Source organism: Pieris brassicae, chromosome 9 (assembly GCF_905147105.1).
Source record: "Pieris brassicae chromosome 9, ilPieBrab1.1, whole genome shotgun sequence".
NCBI classification, from domain to species: Eukaryota; Metazoa; Arthropoda; class Insecta; order Lepidoptera; family Pieridae; genus Pieris; species Pieris brassicae.
The window spans coordinates 11,850,698-11,875,611 of record NC_059673.1 but is presented as its reverse complement, the minus strand read 5'-3'; the positions used below and the strand labels follow the sequence as shown (position 1 = coordinate 11,875,611).

Here is a 24,914-nt window from a genome sequence, read left to right as displayed (position 1 = left end):
TAAGTATATTTTTCTCGGTGGGTTTACGCCAAGACCGTCGAATTAGGTCTTCATAATACCTAAGTAAAATAAATTAGTATTATGCGTAGCAGGGATGCGAACGCACAAGCACAATTTCCTATTCCTTTCTGAAAAACACCTTACGTAGTACTAGTAATAATCACTTTGTTTTCATAACTTGTACATAACCCGTCTTTGGGAGAGAATGATAATCTAAAAAGTAATGAACCATTAGTAAGTAAAGATCACTTGTTAGGTGACATCTGACAACATTAATCTTGACAATAGTGAATAGACTTAACTTCTAGGTTTTGTTTATTTTTTAATATCGTCATAGTTCTTAATTATTATTTAATAACTTTACTTAACATGAATAAACGTAGCAGAAAATTTAATTTATACCTACAATGAAATCTTACGACCACCAGTGCGTAGACTGAGTATTATACGTATTGTACTGTACAAGCAAATTTAATTATTGTCCATAATGGAAAATTTGTACTCCATATCAATGCATATAAATTAAAGTAAACAAACTAAAAATAATATTAATTCCAATCAACATATAATTGTTTCTGCTTGCTTGCAGCTGTTAAGTATTAAAAACTTAGCATTGTTTATATTCCATCTTTGCAAGGCCATTTAACCGGTCACCGTCAACCTACACTACCATATGTATGCGATATGATAATTTGTGTTGACTGTTGAGTACAAAGCCTATTCAGTATTCAACTTTCGTAAGACTGCGAGCTACGGCCGTTACTAGCACGGAATCGAGCACAAGACGGACCCGACTTCGAAACAAATTTAATTGTTATTTGGACTCAGATGTGTGGAGGTGTGTCGTTATTAGACTCGTGTTTTTTTTAATAAACCAGTTCACACAAGAGAAAGTTTGAAATAAACGTCTGAAATTTTATTTTAAAAATATTAAAAAACGTAGTGCCTTATGGCTTCAACATTAAGACGTGCTTTAAGCCTAGTAATAAAAAAACGAAATGTGTATAAAACGTCTTTTTTACAAAACAGCACAGATTCAAAAATATTAACATCAGTTTTTAAGGATTTAGAAGATTCAAATCTTACAATTAATGAATTTGTGTGGCAAAACTTGGACAGATGGCCAGACAAAACTTTTACAGTAAGTATTTTACATTTAATTATTAAAACTGTCTCAAATGGCATATTAATATTGTTAAAATGTACTTGAAATTTTGCAATTAATGTTGCATAAACTATTAATTTGTTCTTAATAAATGCATTAATTATTAATTCTGTATGGAATTAATACTGAATATATGTTAACTTATTCATTGTTATTATTTATTTATAAAAGACCCCAATTACAAACTAATTTGACACAAAATATTTAATTTTCAAATACTATTAACATAGACATGATTTTGCTGTGGTAATGTATAATAATCATAACATGTTCTAGTGTTAGTGCTTATTAAGGTCAGTCTTATCAGGTACTTATGTCTATAAATTTGTTGCTTCATAGTTTTATATGTAAAGTTACATCAGCAAATAGTATATTTTCTATTCCGTGATCTGTCAATTCAATTTCTAATGTAAATTCTTTTAATTAGACTAATTCTTTTTTTGCAGTATTTAGCTAGCTAGATAGCTTTTATTAGTAGATAATCATAACATTCAATGGTTTTGCAAGGAAAATGTTATAAAAAAACCTTGCTTTCACTCAATTGCTGAACAAATTTTGATGAATTAGAATTGTGGTGTGAAGTATATATTTTATTTTAATACAGCACAGCTGTTTTTGTCTTTGTTTTAAATTCTTTTGCAGTTTTGCACTTAAAATATTGAATTAACTTGTGGTTAGAGTGTTAAAACAAAGTCATGGTTTCTTTTCTTTGTGGTTTGTTCTACAAAGACAAGTGACATCATTGTATGAAACAAACAAGTTTTTAAAACCTGATCAATTGTAATATTAAAAATATACCATTTTCCTGTTGCTTTGTTCATGTTAATTATACAGTTGCAATTTGTTGTGGTGTGTTGTTTTTTTTTAATTTAGTGATTTTTTTTGTATATAGAAGGGTGGGGGGGGGGACTAGTTGGTCCAATTCGAAATTCTATGCTAAACTGCGAAATTTACTTGGTGCCCTGATTACTCTGAAATAACACTCCAGACATGCCAATAATTTTAGCCTAACCTAACCCTAATGAATTTCCGTTTAAACCAAACAAAATATTTATTATCTAAAATAATATAAAAAAGGTAAAGTTAGTAGGGTTCGAGGCGATAATCTATGGATCTATTCAGTGAAAGAATATGTTTTTTTTATATTGTGTAGAAGCATGTCCTTCGCCGCATCTACTGTACGAAATGTATTGCGTTTTTCACAAATATTTAGGTAGGTACGTAATTTTGCAAGGTCAATAGATCACCTGAAATGGGCGTGTCGTAATTCGTAAAGATATTTTTATTAATTACTTTTTCCTGTCGTCCTTGTTTCTATAAAAACATAATGAAGCATTATTCTTGTTTAACAGAATTTCTTTTAGTAAAAAGACGGGCATTTTTGACGAAAATGTACAGCTGCAAGGGCATCGCTGGTCGCATCAGCCAGCATTTACGGCTAGACTATGCAATAGTCGGCTATATTTTTGTATGACCGGGATATATTGCCGAATATTTTTTGTATGTCTGATGAATGTTTAGTAACAGTATGGCCGAAACGATCGCTTTGCAATCGAAAATACTGCTATAGTTCTCAACCAAATTATTGCTGTCTTGCTTTACGGCTTAAGCCCCTTTTTGACGCAACGTGAAGTTTGCCACGATTGGTTCGAGTAGCGTTGTTGTGCTATGTTCGTTTTGTGTTTGTTTTGTTTTTATTTTGGTTATAAGTACTAGCCAAGCTATGTAAGTAAATGACGATGTAATGAGCTATATACTGATGAAGAAATATGGCCGAGATATACATTTTTCAGCCATGTGCTGCATTAAAATGTTTTTTATTTATTTTCGGGATATAGGCGGTAATGATGTAGCCACATTTTATTAAAAGTGTAGCCCGTGTAGGCCCCTTTATATTATGTAAATAATACAGTACAAAGTTTACGTAATGTTATTTTATTTTATGTAACGGTTTTTCCGATCATTAATTATTTCACTTTTTTTCATCCTACGTACTAACAATTTACATTTTAGAAATACATATGACGAAAAAAAGTTATAAGTTTTTGTAGTGTGGACCTTGAATTTAATAGGTTTGTGTACTAGAATTTGGTTCTGATAATTCGAAAAAATCCATTAAAAACTTGTTTAATCACGCGACGCACATATATATATACACACTACGAAAAATATTAATTTCCTCAGATGCGTATTCGTACCGTGTTCTATATTTCTGTACAAAATGAATAAAAATATTCTTTATAATTTTTTAAATGAATATTTTCAGGTGTGTGCCACCACAGGCCATGGATATACATACGCACAAACACATCGTATGTCGATAAACTTTGCTGCGTCGCTCCGGACGAAATTGCAGTTGAAGAATGACGATACAGTCGCCATAATATTACCGAATGTTCCAGAATATCCATGTATTTCACTGGGAATATTGGAAGCTGGGTGTATAATCAGTATGATGAATCCTGCGTATAGTGCTCGTAAGTTTTTTAAACCTTTTATTCATAGATCAGTGATTATATACAAATATAAACGTACTCTAAAATATATATTCTATATATTTAAAAGATCTTTAAGAAAGTATGACACATCATGAATGTTGTAAAAAGGGCTAATTCCATACTCTATTTATTGAGAAAATTATTCAAATGCCTTTCACCAAGAACACTCTTAAAGATATATAAATGTTACATTAGACCACTATTAGAGTATGCCTACAGCATTTGGGATCCTTATTTCATAAAGGATATTAGTGTACTTGACTGGGTTTAAAGAAAAGCCACGAAAATGATCAGGTCACTTGGGAACAAATCTCTGAAAGCAGACAACCTTACTGATTTAGGAAGTAGGCGATTAAGAGGAAATCTCATTGAAACCTACAAAATCCTCACTGGCCACTATAATGTTCCAGGAATTGAGAAGCTCTTTATTTTAAGTGAAAATACACATTTGAGGGGTAGTTCTTTAAAACTGAAGACCACTCAATATAACACAAATTCCCTAAAGAACTTTCTTACAAACCTAGTAGTGGAATAGGCTTCCGGAAAGTGTAATTAGTGCACCCTCTTTGAACTCTTTTAAAAATAGGTTGGATGGTTTCTCCAAATACGCGCGCAACAGCTTATTAAGCTGCTAGTGTGTTTATGTACATAATAATAATAGTGAATGCTGGGAAAACTGTAAAATGTGTTGCATTCCTTTATGTATAACCAAGACATCTCAAATTATGCTCGACTTGAAAATTGTCTTCGCCTGTCTAAGCGTAACACTGTCTTGGAGTTTAATTCCTACGAAATATGGGTAGCTGTGTACTTTAACAATCATAGCTATCACGTAAAAATTTATGTTTTACGTGATTTGGCGGGAATTAAAATTATCAATTAATTATTAATTAATAAATACACGATTAATTACTATAATCTTATATAATTATGTATTCGGAGGTTTTACCGGTTTTTATTAAATTTTAAAGAATTGCTCATGACATACCTACTTATTCCTTATATACCTACTAGTCTTATACTAAAGTTTTGACAAATTGTGATCAAAAAAGAGATTACGGAGAAATGCTGTCATTAGATCAATTTTTTATGAAGAGAGAATTTTACTTGAATTCCCTTGGATATGAACAATTCTTTGACGTTAGCCAAGGTGGGGAAAAATAGTTATATACTAATATATAATGCTAATAAACTATTGCCAATTGATCAAAGTTATCTTCAGTTTTATACAATACAATGTTCGCAACATTTTTAACTTTTACTTATTAACTCAAATGAATATTCTTAACTGAACTGGACTGAACGCTAGCCTTAGACACAAGACAGCGTCTGTCAGGCTCAAGGCTGATCACCTACTTGCCTATTATAACAAATAATCGCGGAACAGATACATAAATCTCAGTACACCTACCTACAAGGTAGCGTTTGGTTTTATTATATGGCCGCAGCTGTTATTAAAATTAAGCAACTTATCATCTTTAGTTTTTATTCCATTACGGACTCCGCTATACTCGTAACGACAATTGTCATACATGTGCTTCCACCAAAGCGGAGACAGCATGTATGAAAATCATCGTTACAAGTATATCGGAGTCCGTAATGGATCCGTTGTTGTCCAGTGAGACATCTACGTTGGCTATTATCTACTCGTCCCGTATATATTATACATTTAGAGAAATTATACAATTTAATATTTCCAAATAATCAAAAGGCGACTCTGAGACATAACCTGGAATTTGGCGATCTGCAGACCTATATGGCTCATGGGAAACCATATTTTGTCTGCCATTTGGAGTAGACTCTTGGGCCTTGAACCTCAAGTGGACAGGTGCTAATTAAAGATTTTAGTTGGCGCCTGGTAGATAGTACCGGTGACCACAGAGTTGGTGCTTTCCTCATCAACGAATAAGTATCTCAATACAGTGAGGATCAAACTTTTAAATTTGCTTATTCTATCTATTAATTATTATTATTATGTAGGTTGAGATTCCTTAGGGGCTTAACACGCACTTTGCGACATGAGTGATCCACGCCAAACGAATAAAAAAAAAATTCATTGTATGGAAACGCATTCATATACAAATGCCTTTGGCGGTTGTCGATCACCTGCCGTAATGTTTTGTCTTAAGAGCGCGCAATAGGGAAGCAAAATTCATGATTTCACCCGCGCGTCTTCCTCTCGCCCCAGTGACTAGTGCAACGAACGTATGCTTAAGGCCCTATACCAGAACGGATTGCTGTGTCAGTTTCTCGGGGTGGACTGCGGTACGCAGTGGAGAGCTGGAGCGCTGAGACGCGCCGGCCCGTAATAACAATTAGTTATGTAAAACATTAAATTAATGTGAATTTAACAAATTTTATTTTGAAATGGATTGCTTGGCTTGCGACAAAATATATCGTGTACATTTCAAAATCATGTTCAATATAGATTTTCGTCGTAAAATGAAGTCAAAGTGTCAAAAATTAGCTATGTTTGGTTTTTTTTTTCTATCGAGTGATGTTATTTAAATCGTGTATCTTTCAAAATGGATACATTAACTCAACTCCACCATATATTTTTTTCCATTCGCCATACTTTAAGAAACGATGACAAAAAATAGATGACAAAGAAACAATGTACTTTTTTGGAGTTTGGCGACCGTATAGGCCCTTAAGTTCTCATGAGACGGATGATACAGTGTTTCGCATAACAAAAATGAAGATTACTTTTATTGTTACATACAACGAAGTTCCCAACAGTACTATTAGATATAGGAATCATTAAACAAAGAAAATTGTAGCGATGTGTTCTGATGTGGTTCCAACACAATTTATTGTTCGTTCGCTAAAAATCTACCGAACGGACTAAATAACACAAAATATAACAAAAAATTATATAAAATAATCCTATAGCTAAAATAAATGAATATAAGAAAAACTCAATGACTAAGGGTTTAGGCAAGGTTCTGAAGATACTGGCAATCTCCTTTGAATAGCTTGACTAATTCTTTTCTAAACAGGTTGCATCCCATATCAACGCGAAATGCTTTAATCAAATCGCTAGCAACAACTCAGCCAAAGTTCTGTAATTCAATTATTTATTGGCTCCAAAAGTTAGAGGTGACTTTGTGTTATTTTTTTTGTATCGAGGAATTTATATTTTTAATTAGAGTCAACCATTGAAATTATAGTGAAGGATCAATACATATTTATTGTTTGTAATTCAAGCATCACATTCTTAGATAAAATCAAATCTGCGATCAGTGATTTGGGTTACTGACCGCCCTTAAAGCCATGGCCATAATAGGTCAGATTAAAGTGAAGTTCTGTTTACTGTTGACTTCATATCAATCAATAACCTTTTGTTTATCACATTGTTTATGCACATTCAAGAATACAGAGTATCGATGTTTAAGACTGGCCTACTCGCGAGCCCGCCCTCTGGAATAAAAAAGAAATGAATGTAATATCGAGTTATTTTTATATGAAATGGCTTCCAAAGAAACAAATTTATTATATTAAAGTGATAAGATATAGCACGCCAGGCTATAAAATATAATAATAAAAAAAATGTTGTGTAATTCACGTTTATTCCTTAAAAATTTGGTTTCCTAATTAGGATAGCTGATCTTTTTCCTTTTAGCTTTACTATTGTACGGTTTGCAGTTCTGTTTGTTACTCTTAGCTCTGTTTTAGTACAAGACGAGATGGCTTATAAGCGGTAAGGCAACTTGTCTGTACAACACTTAGCCGTCTTTTGGTATAAGACGAGATTGGTTATAAGCGATAAGGCCACTTCTCTGTAGTAATCTTAGCTTTGTTTTTGTATAAGAAGATATTGCTTATAAGGCTGCCCGTTCTACTTATCCTTTAGATTGCCTATCGAATTTTTGTCTCGTGAGAAGAGAAGTGTAAATATAAAATAATTAGCGCTCAGATAGCCACATTAGAAATATTGTATCGCTTTTTCGTTCATGTCCTATAAAACAGAACTGGCACTCTTAATGCCAAAGAGCTCGCGAATGCGTTACTGTCCTTTTAGGAACTACCACCATTTATTAATTACCAATTAATTTTGTAAATGATTTGGCTGCAAAATTTTCATTTTTTTTTTCTTAGCAGGCAGTTTCTATATATTTTCTTTTTAATAATATAGAATACGATCAGGCAAATCAAATTTCATTGTTCTTTTGTTTTAAATTTGTTATTTATGGTTTGTTAATTCCTAAACCTATCAGTATTTGTAATAGTAATACTGACATCAAATGTAATTTTAATTATTTTTTAATGACTTGTGATAATACAGTCAAAATGTGTTATAACGATATCGACATCATTAGGGACTACCTACTCATATTTAGGCGTAAAACGCCGAGCGAGAACCGTTGGGATTACCATGGTTTTATAGTATAAACTTATTGGAAAATTGACGAGAAAAAGAAAAAGAAATTCCAATACACAATGTCCATAGTAAGGTTCATTTAAGGTTTCCGTCGATTAAACTCTCCCTTCAAACTAATGAACGTATTTAAATAAAGATTTCGAATCGAAAATATATCCACAATATTCGTATTTTAGAATAAAGAAAAGGATTGATATTGGTTATCAAATGTGCGTTCAGAAATTTATTTTTTGTATAAGGTAAATATACAACAAAGCATCAAAGGCACGTAACGTTGAGTATTGCAATTCATAAATAGTAGTAAACTTATTTCTGTTGTATTTATTGTATAACTTTCATGAAATCATAAATTAACTTCAGCTAATCTACCACGACGGTCATTGACTGTTACTCATAAACTTTTTGATCAGAAAAATCTTATAAGAACATTCGTAAAATCGTTCTCTTTTTTCACCGCAAATCCAACTCCTACATAACATGGCTTTTTATTCGTAACTGACTTTTTAAAATCAGTATATTACCCCCTAAAACCTCAAATAGTTTAAAAATAAATCAATGGCAGTACAAACTTTTTAATTAGATTAGATTTCAGTATCTGTTTCGTAATCATTTGTCAATTTAATAGGCAAGTAGGATCAGCCTCCTGTGCCTGATACACGCTGTCACTTTTTCGGGACTAAGGCAAGCAATTTCCTCACGATGTTTTCCTTCGCTGTTCGAGCGAATTTTAAATGCGCAAATAGACAGAAAATCCATTGATGCATAAGGTACAACCTCAGGGATGAGAGTCGCACGCTGAAGTCACGAAGCAAACACTGTTCTTTATAATATTAGTATTGTTATATAACTGTAATAAATTAACAATTTCAGATGACTTACAACGCCAGCTGGAAATGATAAAATGCAAAGCGATAGTATCATCAAAGCTATCATATCCGAACATTGCAGAGGCTCTGAACTCTATGAAGAAGAAACTACCTGTTATACTAATAGACAATGATGAGCTACCAGAGACAACAATAAGATTCTCAGAGTTCGCAAATGACTTGAATGTGGATGTGGACTGTTTGAAGGCCGTGAAACGGAGTGCAAAAGATGTCGCCATAATGCCTTTCTCGAGCGGTACAACCGGTTTCCCGAAAGCCGTTGTTTGCACCCACAAATCCGTTGTGGCCTTTAACGCCGCCATTCTAGATCCGAATGTTGTTTCTGTGGAGGAGGCTTCAGGTAATTATTTATTTCTTCTTATGTGTCATCTCCTTGCTAAGGTTGGCATCATCATGGCTAGTATACTTTTGGATAAAGCGCTTCCAACATTGACTTGGTGCTTTGGCCAAACCTTGTCTTAGGTTTTTCAATCATTTTGGGTTGTATGATTAGTTGAAGCTCGTATTTCTTGGTGTTACGTAAAATTTGTTCGAAATACTCAAGTTTCCTTCTCTTAACCCTAACACTTCTTTGTTTTTCTGCATTCTGTCCAGCACGGTTGTATTTCGTATGCGGTCTATCCAAGATATGGCGTTAAACGCAGATCTAGAACGCTTCCAGTTTTTAGAAAAAGTATCTGTAGAGCAGCACACATAAGGCCCTTTTATAGTAGAAGGTAACTTGGTTTGATTGAAAGTACATTTTTTAGTAGAAGTTAACTTGGTTTGATTGAAAGTACATTTTTTAGTAGAAGTTAACTTTGTTTGATTGAAAGTACATTTTTTTGTAGAAGTTTACTTTGTTTGATTGAAAGTATATTTTTTTGTAGAAGTTAATTTGGTTTGTTTGAAAGTACATTTTTTTGTAGAAGTTAACTTGGTTTGATTGAAAGTACATTTTTTAGTAGAAGTTAACTTGGTTTGATTGAAAGTACATTTTTTAGTAGAAGTTAACTTGGTTTGATTGAAAGTACATTTTTTAGTAGAAGTTAACTTGGTTTGATTGAAAGTACATTTTTTAGTAGAAGTTAACTTTGTTTGATTGAAAGTACATTTTTTTGTAGAAGTTTACTTTGTTTGATTGAAAGTACATTTTTTTGTAGAAGTTAACTTTGTTTGATTGAAAGTACATTTTTTTGTAGAAGTTAACTTTGTTTTGATTGAAAGTACATTTTTTAGTAGAATGTAACTTAGTTTGATTGCCATAGCGTAGCAAGGTATATAATTACAGCCTGGTGCTAGATGTGTAAATAAAATGGAATTAGCGCATGAGCTGTGGGGAAGATTTGTGTTTGCTTAAAGTTTTTTTATCAGTTAAGACAGGGCTAAAACTGTGTGAATAATGTAAAAAAATGACTAAGAAACCAATTTAACTAAAGTCTAAACCTTGCAATATTATTTGATGAAAAATTGGTCTTCGGAACACATATGTACATGACATAACAAGCAAAGCATATAAGCAAGTAGGATCTTTCATGGTCTGTTTAAAAACAAAAATTATAAAATGCTTTTATTTTGCTAATACTAGAAAGATGCTGGAGTATGCAAATTTCATTTGGTCTCCATACTATATGAAAGCTGAAATTCCTTGGTTTTAAACAGTCAATATTAGTAAATATAAATTCATTGTAATTCAGCGGAGTCAAAAAGATTTATTATTTTTACACGTGTAATGGGTAGATTGATTGGCTTAGGTGTCATCAATTTCTTTAAGATTATAACCTAGCGTTATTGGCTTTCGAATCTATAGAGGCCTTACTACGTATCTTGGCATGTATTTGTTCCAAAAACTAACACAGACACGCGCACGATCATAAAACCTCTCAGCTACACTCTCAAATACATGCGCATACACACCCATTCACACACTCACACATTCACTCATACTTAATTATATATAGTATCACTAAAATTACCTTTTTTCTAATATTGTTTAAACATACCATGTACCACGGATTAATTCATATCTAGTTGTGATCTACTATCTGTATGAATTTTGTCGCAAATAAAATTTAATAATATTATATTATTATTCCTTCCCTATACATTTGTTTCATGTGCCTCGTACGAACTGTCGGCTAATTAGCCAATGTTTAGCTAAGTATTTTTTACCTTACCAAAGAGGAGGAGAGGAAATGATCTACGAAGCGGGAAAACCTTGATTATTTAGCTGTACTAACAATTTAGTTTTTTCATTGAAATATTATTTGTATTTGTATATGTTTAATTTCAGTTTTGTTTTTTGAATCTATTATTGTACTTAATCGCGAAACAGCAAGACTACGCCATGCGTTCGCAAAACTACCAGGAGGCCTTGTTCTGAGAAGAACGGGAAGTTTTATCCTCGCTCTACATTAAAATTATTTTAAGGATGAAATTATGAAAGGAAGGTCGTTAAAATTACATAAAAAAAATTAAAAAAAAACTTTACTGTTATTTACCACATGCACCATTCCACACTTCAAAGATAAGAAAATAAATTATAACAATATAACTGGAACTATTTCCACGAGTTTTTGTCTTCTAAGTAGTCAGTAACCTTTACACATAAATGTTTTTTTTGTTTATCAATGTAATCTGTTTTGGATCCTTACAAACGTTGTGTAATACAAAAAAAACTTGGCGATTAAAAAGAGTGGCGGAGAGTTTATTTCCAGTTCTTCTCTTCCGTTCTACGCCCTTGATTTGAGACAGATTTAGGTAATAAATGGAAAATTAGAAGCATTTAATGTTTATTTATTTTTTTTGTTCATAAGTGTACATTGCGTTACCTATATGAATAAATAATTTTTGACTTTGACTTGGGTTTGTATATTGTTAGTGTTTTTGTTTATAATATGTTTATGTGTAGCTCTGTAAGATCACGTATAAATCAATAGCTATTATTTATCAATTGTAAACCCACCCAGGGTTCCAAATTTTCACTTATGGTTATTAATTTCAGCGAATTATCAATCAGTGATGCCGGGAGTTCTGCCATTTTTCCACATATTTGGCTTCAACGTCCTTATGATGAACTTGATGTGTGTGGGTGTTAAACTGGTAACAATAAGTCAGTTCAAGCCTGAAGTGTTTCTGGAGACCCTGGTCCGTCATAGAACTCAACATATGTACGCTGTTCCACCTATGAGTAAGTTTTTTTTAAGGTCTATTACAAAGTTCTTATCTTATATTATATTATTTATTATTATATTATATATTAAATTACAAATTTGTGTGTGAAAGTGATTTATGATGGCGATTTAAAAAAAATACGGAGAGTTTCTGGCCAGTTCTTTTTTTACGCCCTTGACTGACGAACTGGTGGTAAATGTAAATTTCGAATCAATTTAACATATTTTCTGACGTTCATAAGTGCACTTGTTTACCTATATGAATAATGTTTTTTTGAGTTTGAGTTGAATAAAGTATACTAACCATGTATTTAAATAATGTAACAAAATAACTTATAACGGGTCAGCCAACGCGGTAACTTTACACATATATGCTTAACAATACAACTTCATATAGAACAACTACAATAAGCGACAACGAGGCAAGCGAGAAAACTCTATCAATGAGAGTATTTACCAGGTCCCGTAATTTTGCCCTCCCAAAACCTCTATAAGTGAGAAACATGAAACCTGTATACGTGACAGTCATGTCACGCGGGAACCTCTATAAGTGACATTGATACTTGCCTATACCTCCATGAACGTACTCACTTTTGCTGTTTTTAAATTTCGAAGAACTTATTTATTTATTATGAAGAAACTGACATACAACCTATGTTCGTTAATAATTAATTTATTGTCAAAAGTTTATTTTTGACATTGATTATCACGTAATATGCAGCCATTTATAATTAGAAATTCTTATACCTATGGCTTTTAGCGTTGCTAGGCAACCGATTCCTTATATTAATTATCTGTATTGACCGCATACTTTATTAAATCAATATTCGAATTTTTGTTTCTCAAGTCCTCAAGTCAAATGTCAAAGTATAGACACAGTTGAATTATTAAAAATATACCACGTCAGTATGTCAGAACTCTTATAATCTATGATTTTCTTGAGATGGTAGGCCGTGAAAAAAAAAGGTTTTTTAAAAAAATATTACCATTTAAAGATATTATTAGTGTTATAAACAACAAAATCTCAGTTTGTTAATCTTTGTTTTTAACTGAATTAAAAAAAGATAATTGGTTAATATATTCGCTTATCTATGTTAGTAAAAATAAAAGTTTCATTAAAATTAGTTCAGTAGTCTCAGATATGAGGTGGCATAATGTTGACAGGTATTTGGAGTAGTATCTTTACATTTATTGTTTAAACCTAAAACGTGTTTCAGTAATATTTCTGGCAAAACATCCGGCAGTGACGCCCGCGCATCTTCAATCGCTTAAAGGTATCGTGTGTGGAGCGGCTTCTTTAGCCAAAAGCGACGTTGAAGCTCTGCTAAAGAAAAACGTAAGCCATTTTAGCAAATACGAGTAGATAGAAATATAGAAAACTCATCTATTGTATAAAACATTAAACCTCAAAAAATATCATCAAAATCGGCCCAGTCGTTTCGTAGGAGCTTAATTACAAAGACATACACATAAGATTGATATATATTAAGATAGAAAATCTATTTTGACGTTAAGCTAATTTCTATAATAATATCATAAATGACGGTAGTCCTTAAAACTTCTAGTCAGTACTACCAGTACAGTCTGCTACTCCATATCTACTCTCTAAGATTGACTTAGCTTACTTTTTGTTATCAATTGTCATTTTCGAAGATGTTTAAACAAACAAAACTAAAGCAGTTGGCCATACTATCATAGGCCCGTAATCTGGAACGTCAAAGTCCTATCTAAGTTCAGCAGCAGGATCAGACATCGAAATTTTATCTATACTGTGTGTTGTGTGTGTGGCCCTCAAACACACAGAACAGCCTCCGACAGGAGAACGTCTTCAACGCTGCTTGCCAATGGACCACTGGGTCCGCGCAAGTTCTCCAAGGTTTCCTGTGATATTGAAGTTGGCTTAAAGGTGTACCAAGATATACTTGACGCTCCAATCCTTTCCTATTCTCTCATATTTGTCAGTCCAACCGAGTCTATTGTCTTAAAAGTTACTATAAATGGCTAAAAAGTTCAATTTATATTCTCTTAAGAAGTTCAATTTATATTCCGTATATTACACCGTATGCGTTCGCTAAAATCAGGGAATTTTATTCAATAGAGGAACATCAGATTCCGTCAAGGCTTCGGTCTGACTGAGACCAACGGTGGCATAGCAATTGGACGCAATGATGACACGAATTATGCCTCTGTTGGACATGTGGTTGGGAGCTGCCAGATTAAAATATCTGATCTCAAAACCCAGGAGGTGCTTGGGTCGGGACAGGTGAGAACTAAACAATTTTCTATATATAGAATAATAAAAGTCGAAAAAAAACCTTTAAATGCCGCCTGTTGCCTAATAACTTATGTAACCTACTTACTTTAGTTTTTTTATTTGTATAATTATTTATTTTATGTAAACGACGTATAAATAAGGCTGATGGCTTGCCGACACGTGAACGTGCTTGATACAATTGACCTTAAAAGAAACATGCATTTTCTAGATATACGTAGTTGGTCCCAAAGTTCTGTCACTGGCACTTTATTTTTAAATTTCGATTTTTCGATGATTTTTTAAAAAAAGATTTCTTCTTGATTGAAATTGAAATTGAAAGATTGATTCTTTTGATCATAAGAATCCTCGGAATGAGAACTTCCTTACCTTTGAATTTGTCTTTGAGTATCGTCGCGTGTATTATATGCGGTTGATTAGTAGGTTTCTTTTATATGCAAAGTTTCGTCAACAGATGGCACCACATGCTGTTTGCATTCGTAAAATTAATTAATTAGTTTATTTTTATTCGATAACATATCCCATATTTTGTTACTTATACTGCTATTCGGAGCGGAGAGGAATGCACCAAGTTGAGATAACTAACATCCCCAGCCGAACTTGAGTTATAAGAGGTGTTACTAACACGACTTTGTTTTATTTATTTAGATTAATCCAACCATAGATTATTGTAAACAGGAAATAAATATCTTTAATTTCGTGTAACAATTAAAAGATATGCCTATTAACAATGTTATAACTGTTGACACCTGGCAATCCTAATGTTGCGGCTGACTGAGAGCTGGCAAAATTTTTTTGGCAACCTAAAATAAAATGCGTGCCGATACTTTTTTTTTAATGGAATCTCGCTGTTGGCCTTAAGGGCAGCTCGAGCTGTTTTGTCGTTTTGTCCCGCGGCTAGCGCAAGGGCGTCTCCTGTGAGACATGAACCTTGGCTTGGGCCGTCGCGGGGTGGTAAATCGCCTGATGGGCAGGACGGAAGCTCACTGGAGTGTGTGCGTGTACTAGTGTACACACGTAAGAAGTGAAACTTCTTTATGACCTTGTTTTTCGAAAAGTGATCTATATTGCATATATCAACTTAACAGAAATTGGTTAAATAAAGTTAAATTAGATAAAGTTTAACAAAAGGCTTTATATCATAGACATGAATACAAATAATACAATAATTTCATTTTACCTTATTACTACTAAGATTATTACAGAATTTCATTAATTGTAATATGATTATTACTATCATTGTTATCGTTATTATATATTTTTGTTATTAATGGCTTCGAATCTCTTCGAAACAACCGTGGTAGAAACAAGAAAAAGATGGCACGGACGGAAAAATGTAACGGAAAAATGTGACGGTAAATTTTTTTCCAACGCCGATAAAGAAGTTCCACTTCAAAAAAGTCCATTTGGATGACTGTCACGGTACACAGACAACATGTATATGTCGGAGCAATAGCGCTGGTATCGACTGCTATTTTCATTATATTTTAATAACATCAAAGTCAAATTAGCTGCAAACCCGTTATATTGTTAATTGATTTGCCAACATTAATAGATCTACAAATTAACGACTATGGAATTACTAAACTGAGGGCCGCACCAACCAATTCCTGTATTTGTACAACTCGAATTTGTAATAAACAGGTTTTTCGTGTACTCCTTCAACGACCGAACCGAATTGACTACAGAGTCGAACACTCATAAGAACGAATGTCAAAGATAATTAATATTGACTGTAATATATAAAAATATGATAAATTTATTTTAACAAAACATAAACATAGAACACGCTAAAATAGCTTCATATGCGACGATAGATGGCGCTTAAACACATTTTGTAGTTAAAAACTACATTTCTATTGAAGTTTAATTTCAAGAAGACCATAAGTTTTGACAGCAATCATAATTATCTAACTGTTTTCATTATGGCATTATGATAATTAATATGACATTTGTATGCCTATTTTTATATGGCTGATTTTTATAATGAATGTATCACTTTCTTTGCAAACATAGTGATGTATATTATTTATAAATACACAATTGAACTGCGCGTTTATCTGTACCAGACGAGACGCAAATTGTATATATAGAATTAATCACGTGACCAAGCGACAAAATCACCTCATAATAGTAATAATAAAAAATCGTTCATTTTCCATAGTGGTACAACTACAAATAATATAATATTTACAATGACATATAACAAGAACATTAACATAATGTCATAAAAATAACTTAAGTTATTTATAATTTGTGTCAAACATATGGTCTAAATACTGCCCCACACTACAAGGTAACTTGCCTATAATAACTTCTAGGAAGCTGATTAAATAGTTTTATACCCATGGTGTAACAGTTTTTGAATATATCGTGGTGGAGCATGCAGGCGAGAGCACACTAACGGATTTGTAGGAGAATGACATCTGTCACGTGACTATTTTCATATAAATTCATTAGTGCGTCACGCCTATAGAAAAGCGATTTTGTCTAATTCCATTATTTATATTATAAATCTTATCTCTAGGAAGGTGAGATTTTGGTCCGTGGCCCGGTGCTCATGAGCGGGTATTATGAGAACGAAGAAGCCAATAAGGAAGTGTTCACATCAGATGGCTGGTTCAAAACCGGTGATATCGGCAAATACGATGAGGATAAGTACTTGTATATCACTGACCGGCTTAAAGAACTTATTAAGGTAAAATTAATTTAAATATAGAACATTGTTTTCTTTTTCTATAATTTTTGACACGAAGGTATTTGCTTATATTTTTTTTATTGTCTCTGCACAAAGACATATTTTAACATTATGACCTATCCAGAGTTAAGACTAATAAGTAATTTAAAACCCGCCTAATTTACTAAAAAGGATATTATATAGTAGGATATAACATAAAGTGTCCAATCACACTTACAGTCTTTATTAAGGGGCTATCTCTTTGGACCACCAATATATGGTACAAATAAAAATTTAAATTAGATTTTTTAAATATTTAGACGTCTTATTGGTTTTATTTATTTTTGAACTCTATACTATAATGTTAATCGAAAATCAGTTCGAATACAGGAATTACCTGAATTTGACTGCATTTCCGATTCGGTACTTCACTATTCGATCATTCTTCGAAATTTCGAAATTCGAAAATTCTGTCAAACCAAATCAAATCGAATATTTAGGTTTAATAGATCATCTTCTAGTTTTTTCGTTACTTTTTTGTCATCAGATCCCTTTATATAAAAACACATAATATATAAATATGATTTCAGGTGAAAGGATTCCAAGTCCCTCCAGCGGAGTTGGAGACCATTCTCCGTACTCACCCTAAAGTCCTCGACTGCGCTGTCGTAGGTATTAAGGACTCGTTAAGCGGCGAGGCGCCCAAGGCCTTCGTAGTGCCACAAGCCAAACAGAGCATTGACCCGAAGGAATTGTTAGAATACGTGAACAAACAAGTGGTGGCGTTTAAAAAAATTAAAGAGGTTCAATTTGTGACTGAAATACCTAAAAACCCTGCTGGTAAGGTTTTAAGACGCGTTATCAAGGAAAAGTATTGTTAGTAAATATTCTACAAAGTTTACTATGGGGAGTGTTCTGAAGGGTTTGGCTTGGTCCATCCTACCTCATCACCATACGAACCGTGTTAACTCATTTCATCCGCATCACCTTGATGGTTGGAGGACATCCGTGTCACAAGACATTTTTTCCCGAGACTTTCCCTGGGATTTACGATATGGAATCTCAGCTGATGTTAAGTGACTCACCCATAGACACTCAATGCGTTGCCGCCATTTTAAGAATTGACTCTTGAAGGACTCTCAGTCAAGTCAAAGTTAAAATCATTTATTCATATAGGTAACACAATGTACACTTATGAACAAAAAAAGAATATACATTAAATGCTTCTTATTTTACATTTACTGCCAGTTCTCAAATCAAGGCCGTAGAACGAAAGAGAAGAATTGGCAATAAACTCTCCGCCCCTCTTTTTAATCGCTAAGTTTTGTGTCATACAAATTGTTTGAACTGGAGCAAATCAATCTCAAGAATTAAGATCATTAAAATAATCTTCAAATTTATAAGAATATTAATTTAAAGGTATATGTTATATTTTATGTTGCAGTAAAGTAGTTTAATCAGAGAGATAATTGAATCTCTAAACAGTCAATTAAAGGTTCATTTAATCAAGCCGTTAGCATTTTGATTTAAATAAAGCAGCGTCGAAAACGTTTAACTATCTGTCTGACCGAACGCCAGCGTGTTGATTAACAATTCTCTCCCAGTTCTTCTTGCCTTGCAAACTGGTAGTAAATGTAAATTTAGAAGCAATTTAACATATTTTCTGTTGACGTTCATAAGCGTACTTGGTTATATATGAATAAAGTTATTTTGAGTTTGAGTCTATTATAGAAGCTTTGTTTAAATATGTTTAATTGAATTTCAGTATTTCGACGTTATTTATATTAAAGTGTGTAAACTGTTAAAGTTTTATAGGTGATATATTTTTGTATGTTTTATATAAATATACATATAATTGTCTAACGTTTTCTAGAAATTATATTAGAAATAGCGTTATTCCGTTGGCTTATTATTATTTCTGTTATCGACAATCGAATTCTAAATCCTAGAATCGGAAAGATTCAATTTTATATCTGTAGAGTATTTTTTATACAATTTTACGTATGTCAAAGACAAAATCCTAACAAGAATTCTAGAATTTGTAAAATAATCCCTAGTCTAGGATAAACTAAATATTGGTGCTTTAAGTAAGATTTTGTATGTATTTTGTTTTGTAAAGGAAATATATTCTTGATTATTCGTTTTTTTTCTCTTATATTCTTAAAGGGAAATTATAGAAGATTTCTAGATGAAGAATTCTGATTTTTATAACTTGAACACTAGTAAATTAAATAAATATATGATGGACAGTCCACCTCAGTCGAGTGCTAGAAGAAAGTCTGCCAATGCGTGAAGAAGAAAAGCATTTGACTTGTATATTTACTCCCAAAAAGGGGCAGATCGGATCAGCCGAATATATATTTTGTTGCCGGATAGTGCACTAGATAATCACAGCACGTCGAATCAACCGAGCGCGCTGAATGGCCCATATCCATTTCTTCGTTTTTTTTTCAACAGGCATATTATCAATCCAGATATACAAACACTGGTTATGAAGCCGCTCTTCGAGAGTAGTATATCTATTGTATGAATGTGGAAGTCGTTGGTGTACTTACCCTTCAAAACCTGAAGATCCCAATAACAATAATAATGATGTGGAATAAGTAAAAAAATAAAAATATTTGGCATAGGAATCTTGTCTGCACTCTTCTTCGCACTTCATTGCCATAGATGTCTAATGTAACTTAGCTTGGCAATCCATAAAATCCAAAAAATAAAAAAACGGCTTAATGTAGAAAGTTGCTAATACTTTTATTGTTTTTCGAAGACATTTCCGTTCCCCACTACACATTCGTCGCATTCTGATGTTATATTCATTAGTCGCTGTTAAAGGACGTCCCTCACGCGGATAAGATTGCTACGTCCACGCTTAAACTCGTTAAACCAATTGTAAATAGTGGCACGAGATCGGCTTCATTAATATTAATGCTAATCGCAGCCTATTATAGCTTTGTTGTTGAGTAAGCCCACAACGAAAGTCATAATAAATCATTGACCGAAAATTTTCTCGCGTAAGGTTAATTTTCACGTGTAACAAGAGTTTTAGATTTGCCGCCAATTCACAAAAACATTAGGTTACCAAAGAGTTCTAAAATTCTAATTCAAAAAAGTTTTCTTTATTAATGTTTCTAATTGGCCAGTTCTAAACATTTTCAGTGTTACCCACGTTTACATAAATGTATTCAAACCTAGATAAATGTATGTGTAATTTTTGTACATCTTTGTATTGTTGACAGAAATTTGACTTTATATTAGGTATAACTCACATTGTTCACAAAATAATTTTCGTAAAACCCCCCTTTTTTTATTGTAATTTTTGTTGCAAAAATTCCGTAATAATTCCTATAATAGTACATCACCCAAGGAAGTCAAAAATGAGAAAACATTAACACAGTTTCAATAGTTCTTTACGACCTTGTTCCCCGGGGAAAGCCGTATAACTATTTGTTCATAGTTCGAATTTAAAAAACCGAAGAAGTGGTTATCAATTGGACGTATTTTTTTAATGCTTTAAAATTGGAACAATTAGCGGTTCAATGCCCTGTATCATTATTAGCGTATATCAATAAGTATTTTAGTTTTTTATACAAATAGGACATGCATGGCTTGACACCTTAATCATTCCAAAGGTACAAGATAGCAGGTCAGCTTCTTTTGTGACTGTCTTTCAAATATTGAAGGTGTGCCTGTATAATTAAAAAAACAAAATGTAGATAACAAAGATATAATACTAACCTTTACAGTGAAAATTTATGATAAAGATAAAGGCTATTAGCGTACATCAATAAATATTTTAGTTTTTATACATATAGGACACGCATGACTGGTCACTGGCTTGACACGTGATCATTCCAAAGGAACAAAATAGCAGGTCAGCTTTTGTGACTGTCTTTCAAATATTTAAGGTGTGCCTGCGTAATTAAAAACAAAATGTAGATTACAAAGAAATAATACTAAACTTAATCAATTATAAATCTTCACTGTAAAATATCACAATGACTTTGCTAATTACTATAATCTTAAAGTGGGTGGAAGATTTGTTATCTTATCAGCTACGAAGGTGGAATCGACTTATCAAGGGGGCAATGTCTCACTTGGTATATCCGGGTCGCATTCGATAAAAAAAACTCGCAAACATTTCTTTATACTATATTCTTTAATAAGTTTATTGATAGTTTCGATCCATAGTATTGTCTTTTGTTAACATAGCTTTTACGCATTAAGAAAACACTTTTTGAACGGATTGAAGCTATGTATTATTATTAAAAACTTATAATTATTTACATAATTTTAAATTTTAATTTTTTTCCGACGTTTCGCGTGCTTTTCAGCGTGCGTGGTCACGGGGAGTTTCGATCCACTTCATCCATTCCAACTTAGGCCGGCAACGCTCTCGCGAGCCCTTCGGCATTGAGCATCTCACGACGGTCTTAACTCCAGCCCGTTTGCCCTTTTTTATAAAAAACATACAGTTTGAATTAGGGTGTAGTAAAGATATGGCAATTAGGTGAGATGCAGAAAGAGTATTTTGACAAACGGGAGTCATGCTTGGCTAAGTCACGTTTCCGAAGTGGACCCATATGGTCGATTTCGATTTCCATTCAGAACGCAATTTTTTATTCACTACAATATTTCTATGTAATCAAATCTAAAAATAATAACATTGATTCACAAACACTTAGGCGTAAGATGACAGTCTTAATGTTTCTTTATGGTTTATGGACATATTGTCTGTCCAAGTGACTTAAATATATTATAGAACTCGTCATACTGAACCGTTTCATATTTCCAATCTTGGTACAAACTATGCTTGGAATATATAGTATTTTAAATCTATATAATAAGGAGTACTCGTGTATATTATCTCTGAATGCGCCTTTTCGAAAGAGATAAGCAAATCGAATAGATTTGCAAAGCAAATGCACACCCACAATACTTGCACACCTTCACACATTCCTACACACACCTCAACTAATAAATTAGCCAATTATTACATAATGTCATCTGTAAGGTTTAATCAGTTTTTACTTATTTTTAATGTAAACTTTGTTAAATAATTTGTGGATTATCAATAAATTAAAATTTTTAAACAACGCTAGTCTAGCTAATCTAGACAGTAGTACCTATATATATTTGATAATATGCTTCCTCTTCATGGAGCGTAATCGTATTGAAGGTCACGCCAAAATGTATCGAAATTGTTGATTTATTGTTTGATTCAAATAATTTCCTTATATTTTATCGTTGATACCACATTTTCGTTTTTCCTGGTGAGGAGAAGATCGCATTTATATCATCAGATAAGCTTTACCTTCGGATGTCGAGGATCAATAGGAAATCCAAGTATTCCCAACCAATCGAAATCTTTTGTAGCATCATATTTCCCAATAAATCGTATTATTTTTTTTATCAAAGTATTTTCGGATCAATGTTCAAGTAAAGAGCGTACTTATAATTACTAGAAATTTAACTTACAGTTGGTACCAGAATAGGGACACCACGTAGCGTTAAAAGAGATTCGGATCCCCATTTTGATTTAATTATTTATTTTTTACATATGTAAACTTTGCTTCTTGTAATTGCTAATTTTGCAACAGTTACCGCTAGATGTCGTTATCAAGGTTTTTTCTTCTCAGTGCTAGGCTTATTAATAGCAATTATGTATCAACAGCTCGATAGTAGCTGTCATTAGTTTCATAGTTTGTATATAAAATTTACCAATTCTACTTAGGATTCTTCAAGAAAAGAGAGTTTTCTTAAAAGGTTAGCAACACACTTGCGAGCCCTCTGGCAATGTAAGTGTCCATTGGGGGTGGTATCACTTAATGTCATTCTCCTGCCCGTTTGACCCCTGTTATAGGTTATGTTATAACATCTATTATGACAACTTTATGGTAAATTTTGTAGTGTGAGACAAAGATCTATTTATTTATTTAACATAACAGATTCCTTCAGACGTAAAATTTATTTTTAAACGATAAAAATTATTAATAATTTTATACTGTAAGAAGTATTCTATTAAATATTCTAGAATATCATACTTATGTGTTATTAGTGGCAGTTTTACCAAATGTCGTTATAAAAATCTATGGTGACCTTATATTTGTATCTTTGATTGTTTTTGGCCTAAAACATGTCAAAACACGTCATATTACGCCTGTTTAGCTTCGTTTGTTCGCGTGTTTGTTCCGCTTGGCCTTCGTAGATACGTTAGGCAAAAATTGTAAATCACAAAAGACAACCAAGGCAAAATTTACGCAAAAAGTTCTTCTCCAAAATTGTGGTTACTTTTTAATATCGATTTTCGTCTATAAAAACGTAGCGGAAAAATACTTTTTTATATATTGACACAAAAAAACGAATTCATATTATCTATCTATCTATGTATCTGAACTAAAATAATTAAAGTTATAATAATAGTTAAAATACAGATCAGTTGTCATTTGTTTAACAAGTTTCTAGTCAAGTTTCTTAGCCCTTCAATGCCGTATTTCATCTTTTGACGGCATTATATATTACATATTATAAATCCGCTAGTACATTATCTATTAATCAGAATATATTTTGTGTGTGTTGTACAGAATGTATAGTACAATTAACGTAATACAATAATAATTCAACTAAAACTCGAAATTTAATAGGCCAAAAGTAGAATCTAACAAAAGCATTTATAGTATGGAGTTCCTTAACACCTCGTAGCTTTAATCCAGAATTTGTACATCAGAAAGAGTCGACGCAGTTCTTCTGGCACCATCCATGGCAGATATGGAAGAACTGTTCCAAAGACTCGAGCTAGGAAGTAGGAACATAGGCCTCACATTAAATAGAGCATTAACTAACCTAATGTGAGTAGACCGAGCCAGAAAGCTTCCATGTGTGACGTGCAACATTCCTCGCATCAATACTTGACCGCTTTATATATCTCGGATTCCAAATCCCTAACGGTAGCTCTGTCCCCGAGATTAAAATCAAATCCGCATGGCTAAAGACGCCATGACACGTTTAGGCAACATCTGGATGAAAAGCAAATTGGTATCAAAACTAAAATAAGACTGTTACGGGCTCTAGTATTCCCTAAAATCCTGTATGGAGTCGAATCGTGGCTTGAGGAAGGCAAAGGATCGATGCCTTTGAGGCGGCGAATGTTTAGTGGACTTCGAAACCCACCATTACATCGGCCCTGACTCAACTCTACTACTACGGATTCGCCTGTCAACCATATGCCGACAGCGAATTGTATCGTATTTCAGCCATACAATGCACAGAGGCGATGAGAACTTGTAGAAACTGATAAGGGTTTAGTAACACCGAAGGCAAAAGATTAATTCATTTGTTCATCAATCAGATGGACCCATCAAGTGACTGAAAGACTCATCGTCCTCAAAAGTATACACTGTCATAAGAGAGGCGCTGTAAAGAAACCGATGGAAACAGATAATCCGCTAAAGATACTTCCTTGCTCCACACAACGCTAAGGCATGAGCTGTTGATTGAAGAGAGGAAGTATGGATCTATAAAATGTAAAAAAAAACACGAACAATTTGGACTTTAGACTAACAATCTTCAACCGCTATAAAACGATATTTTTAAGTAAACAAAGTCCCCAGAAATAAGCTTGGAGTCATTAACCTTTCAAAGGTCGTGATCTGAACCTGACGTATTGTTTATTTTTATGTTTCACTGAGCGGGCGTTACTACATCTACGTATGTCACCTATTTTTTATCGGGAAAAGTTACTCCATTTGAGAAGGCGCAAACTGTTTTTCAAGGTATTTAATACAACATTGATTACGCTTTTATCTATGATGATATCAAGAGCAGTAAGGAATTAATTTTTATAAATACTTACCTCATCACTTTACGGATTAAATTAGCGCGTTTT

The 24,914-nt window shown here is 32.9% G+C and overlaps 1 protein-coding gene across 1 annotated transcript; it reads left to right on the top strand.

Moving 5' to 3' along the window:
- Positions 1 to 312: 312 nt before the first annotated feature.
- On the top strand, positions 313 to 18,205 carry LOC123714460 (4-coumarate--CoA ligase 3-like). The gene is made up of 9 exons (XM_045668704.1): positions 313 to 1,141; positions 3,432 to 3,642; positions 8,915 to 9,271; positions 11,915 to 12,100; positions 13,301 to 13,419; positions 14,182 to 14,346; positions 16,883 to 17,053; positions 17,623 to 17,940; positions 18,054 to 18,205. Exons 1-8 carry the CDS (start codon positions 950 to 952, stop codon positions 17,911 to 17,913), a joined length of 1,692 nt encoding a protein of 563 aa, XP_045524660.1. The 5' UTR covers positions 313 to 949; the 3' UTR covers positions 17,914 to 17,940; positions 18,054 to 18,205.
- The last annotated feature ends 6,709 nt before the right edge of the window (positions 18,206 to 24,914 follow it).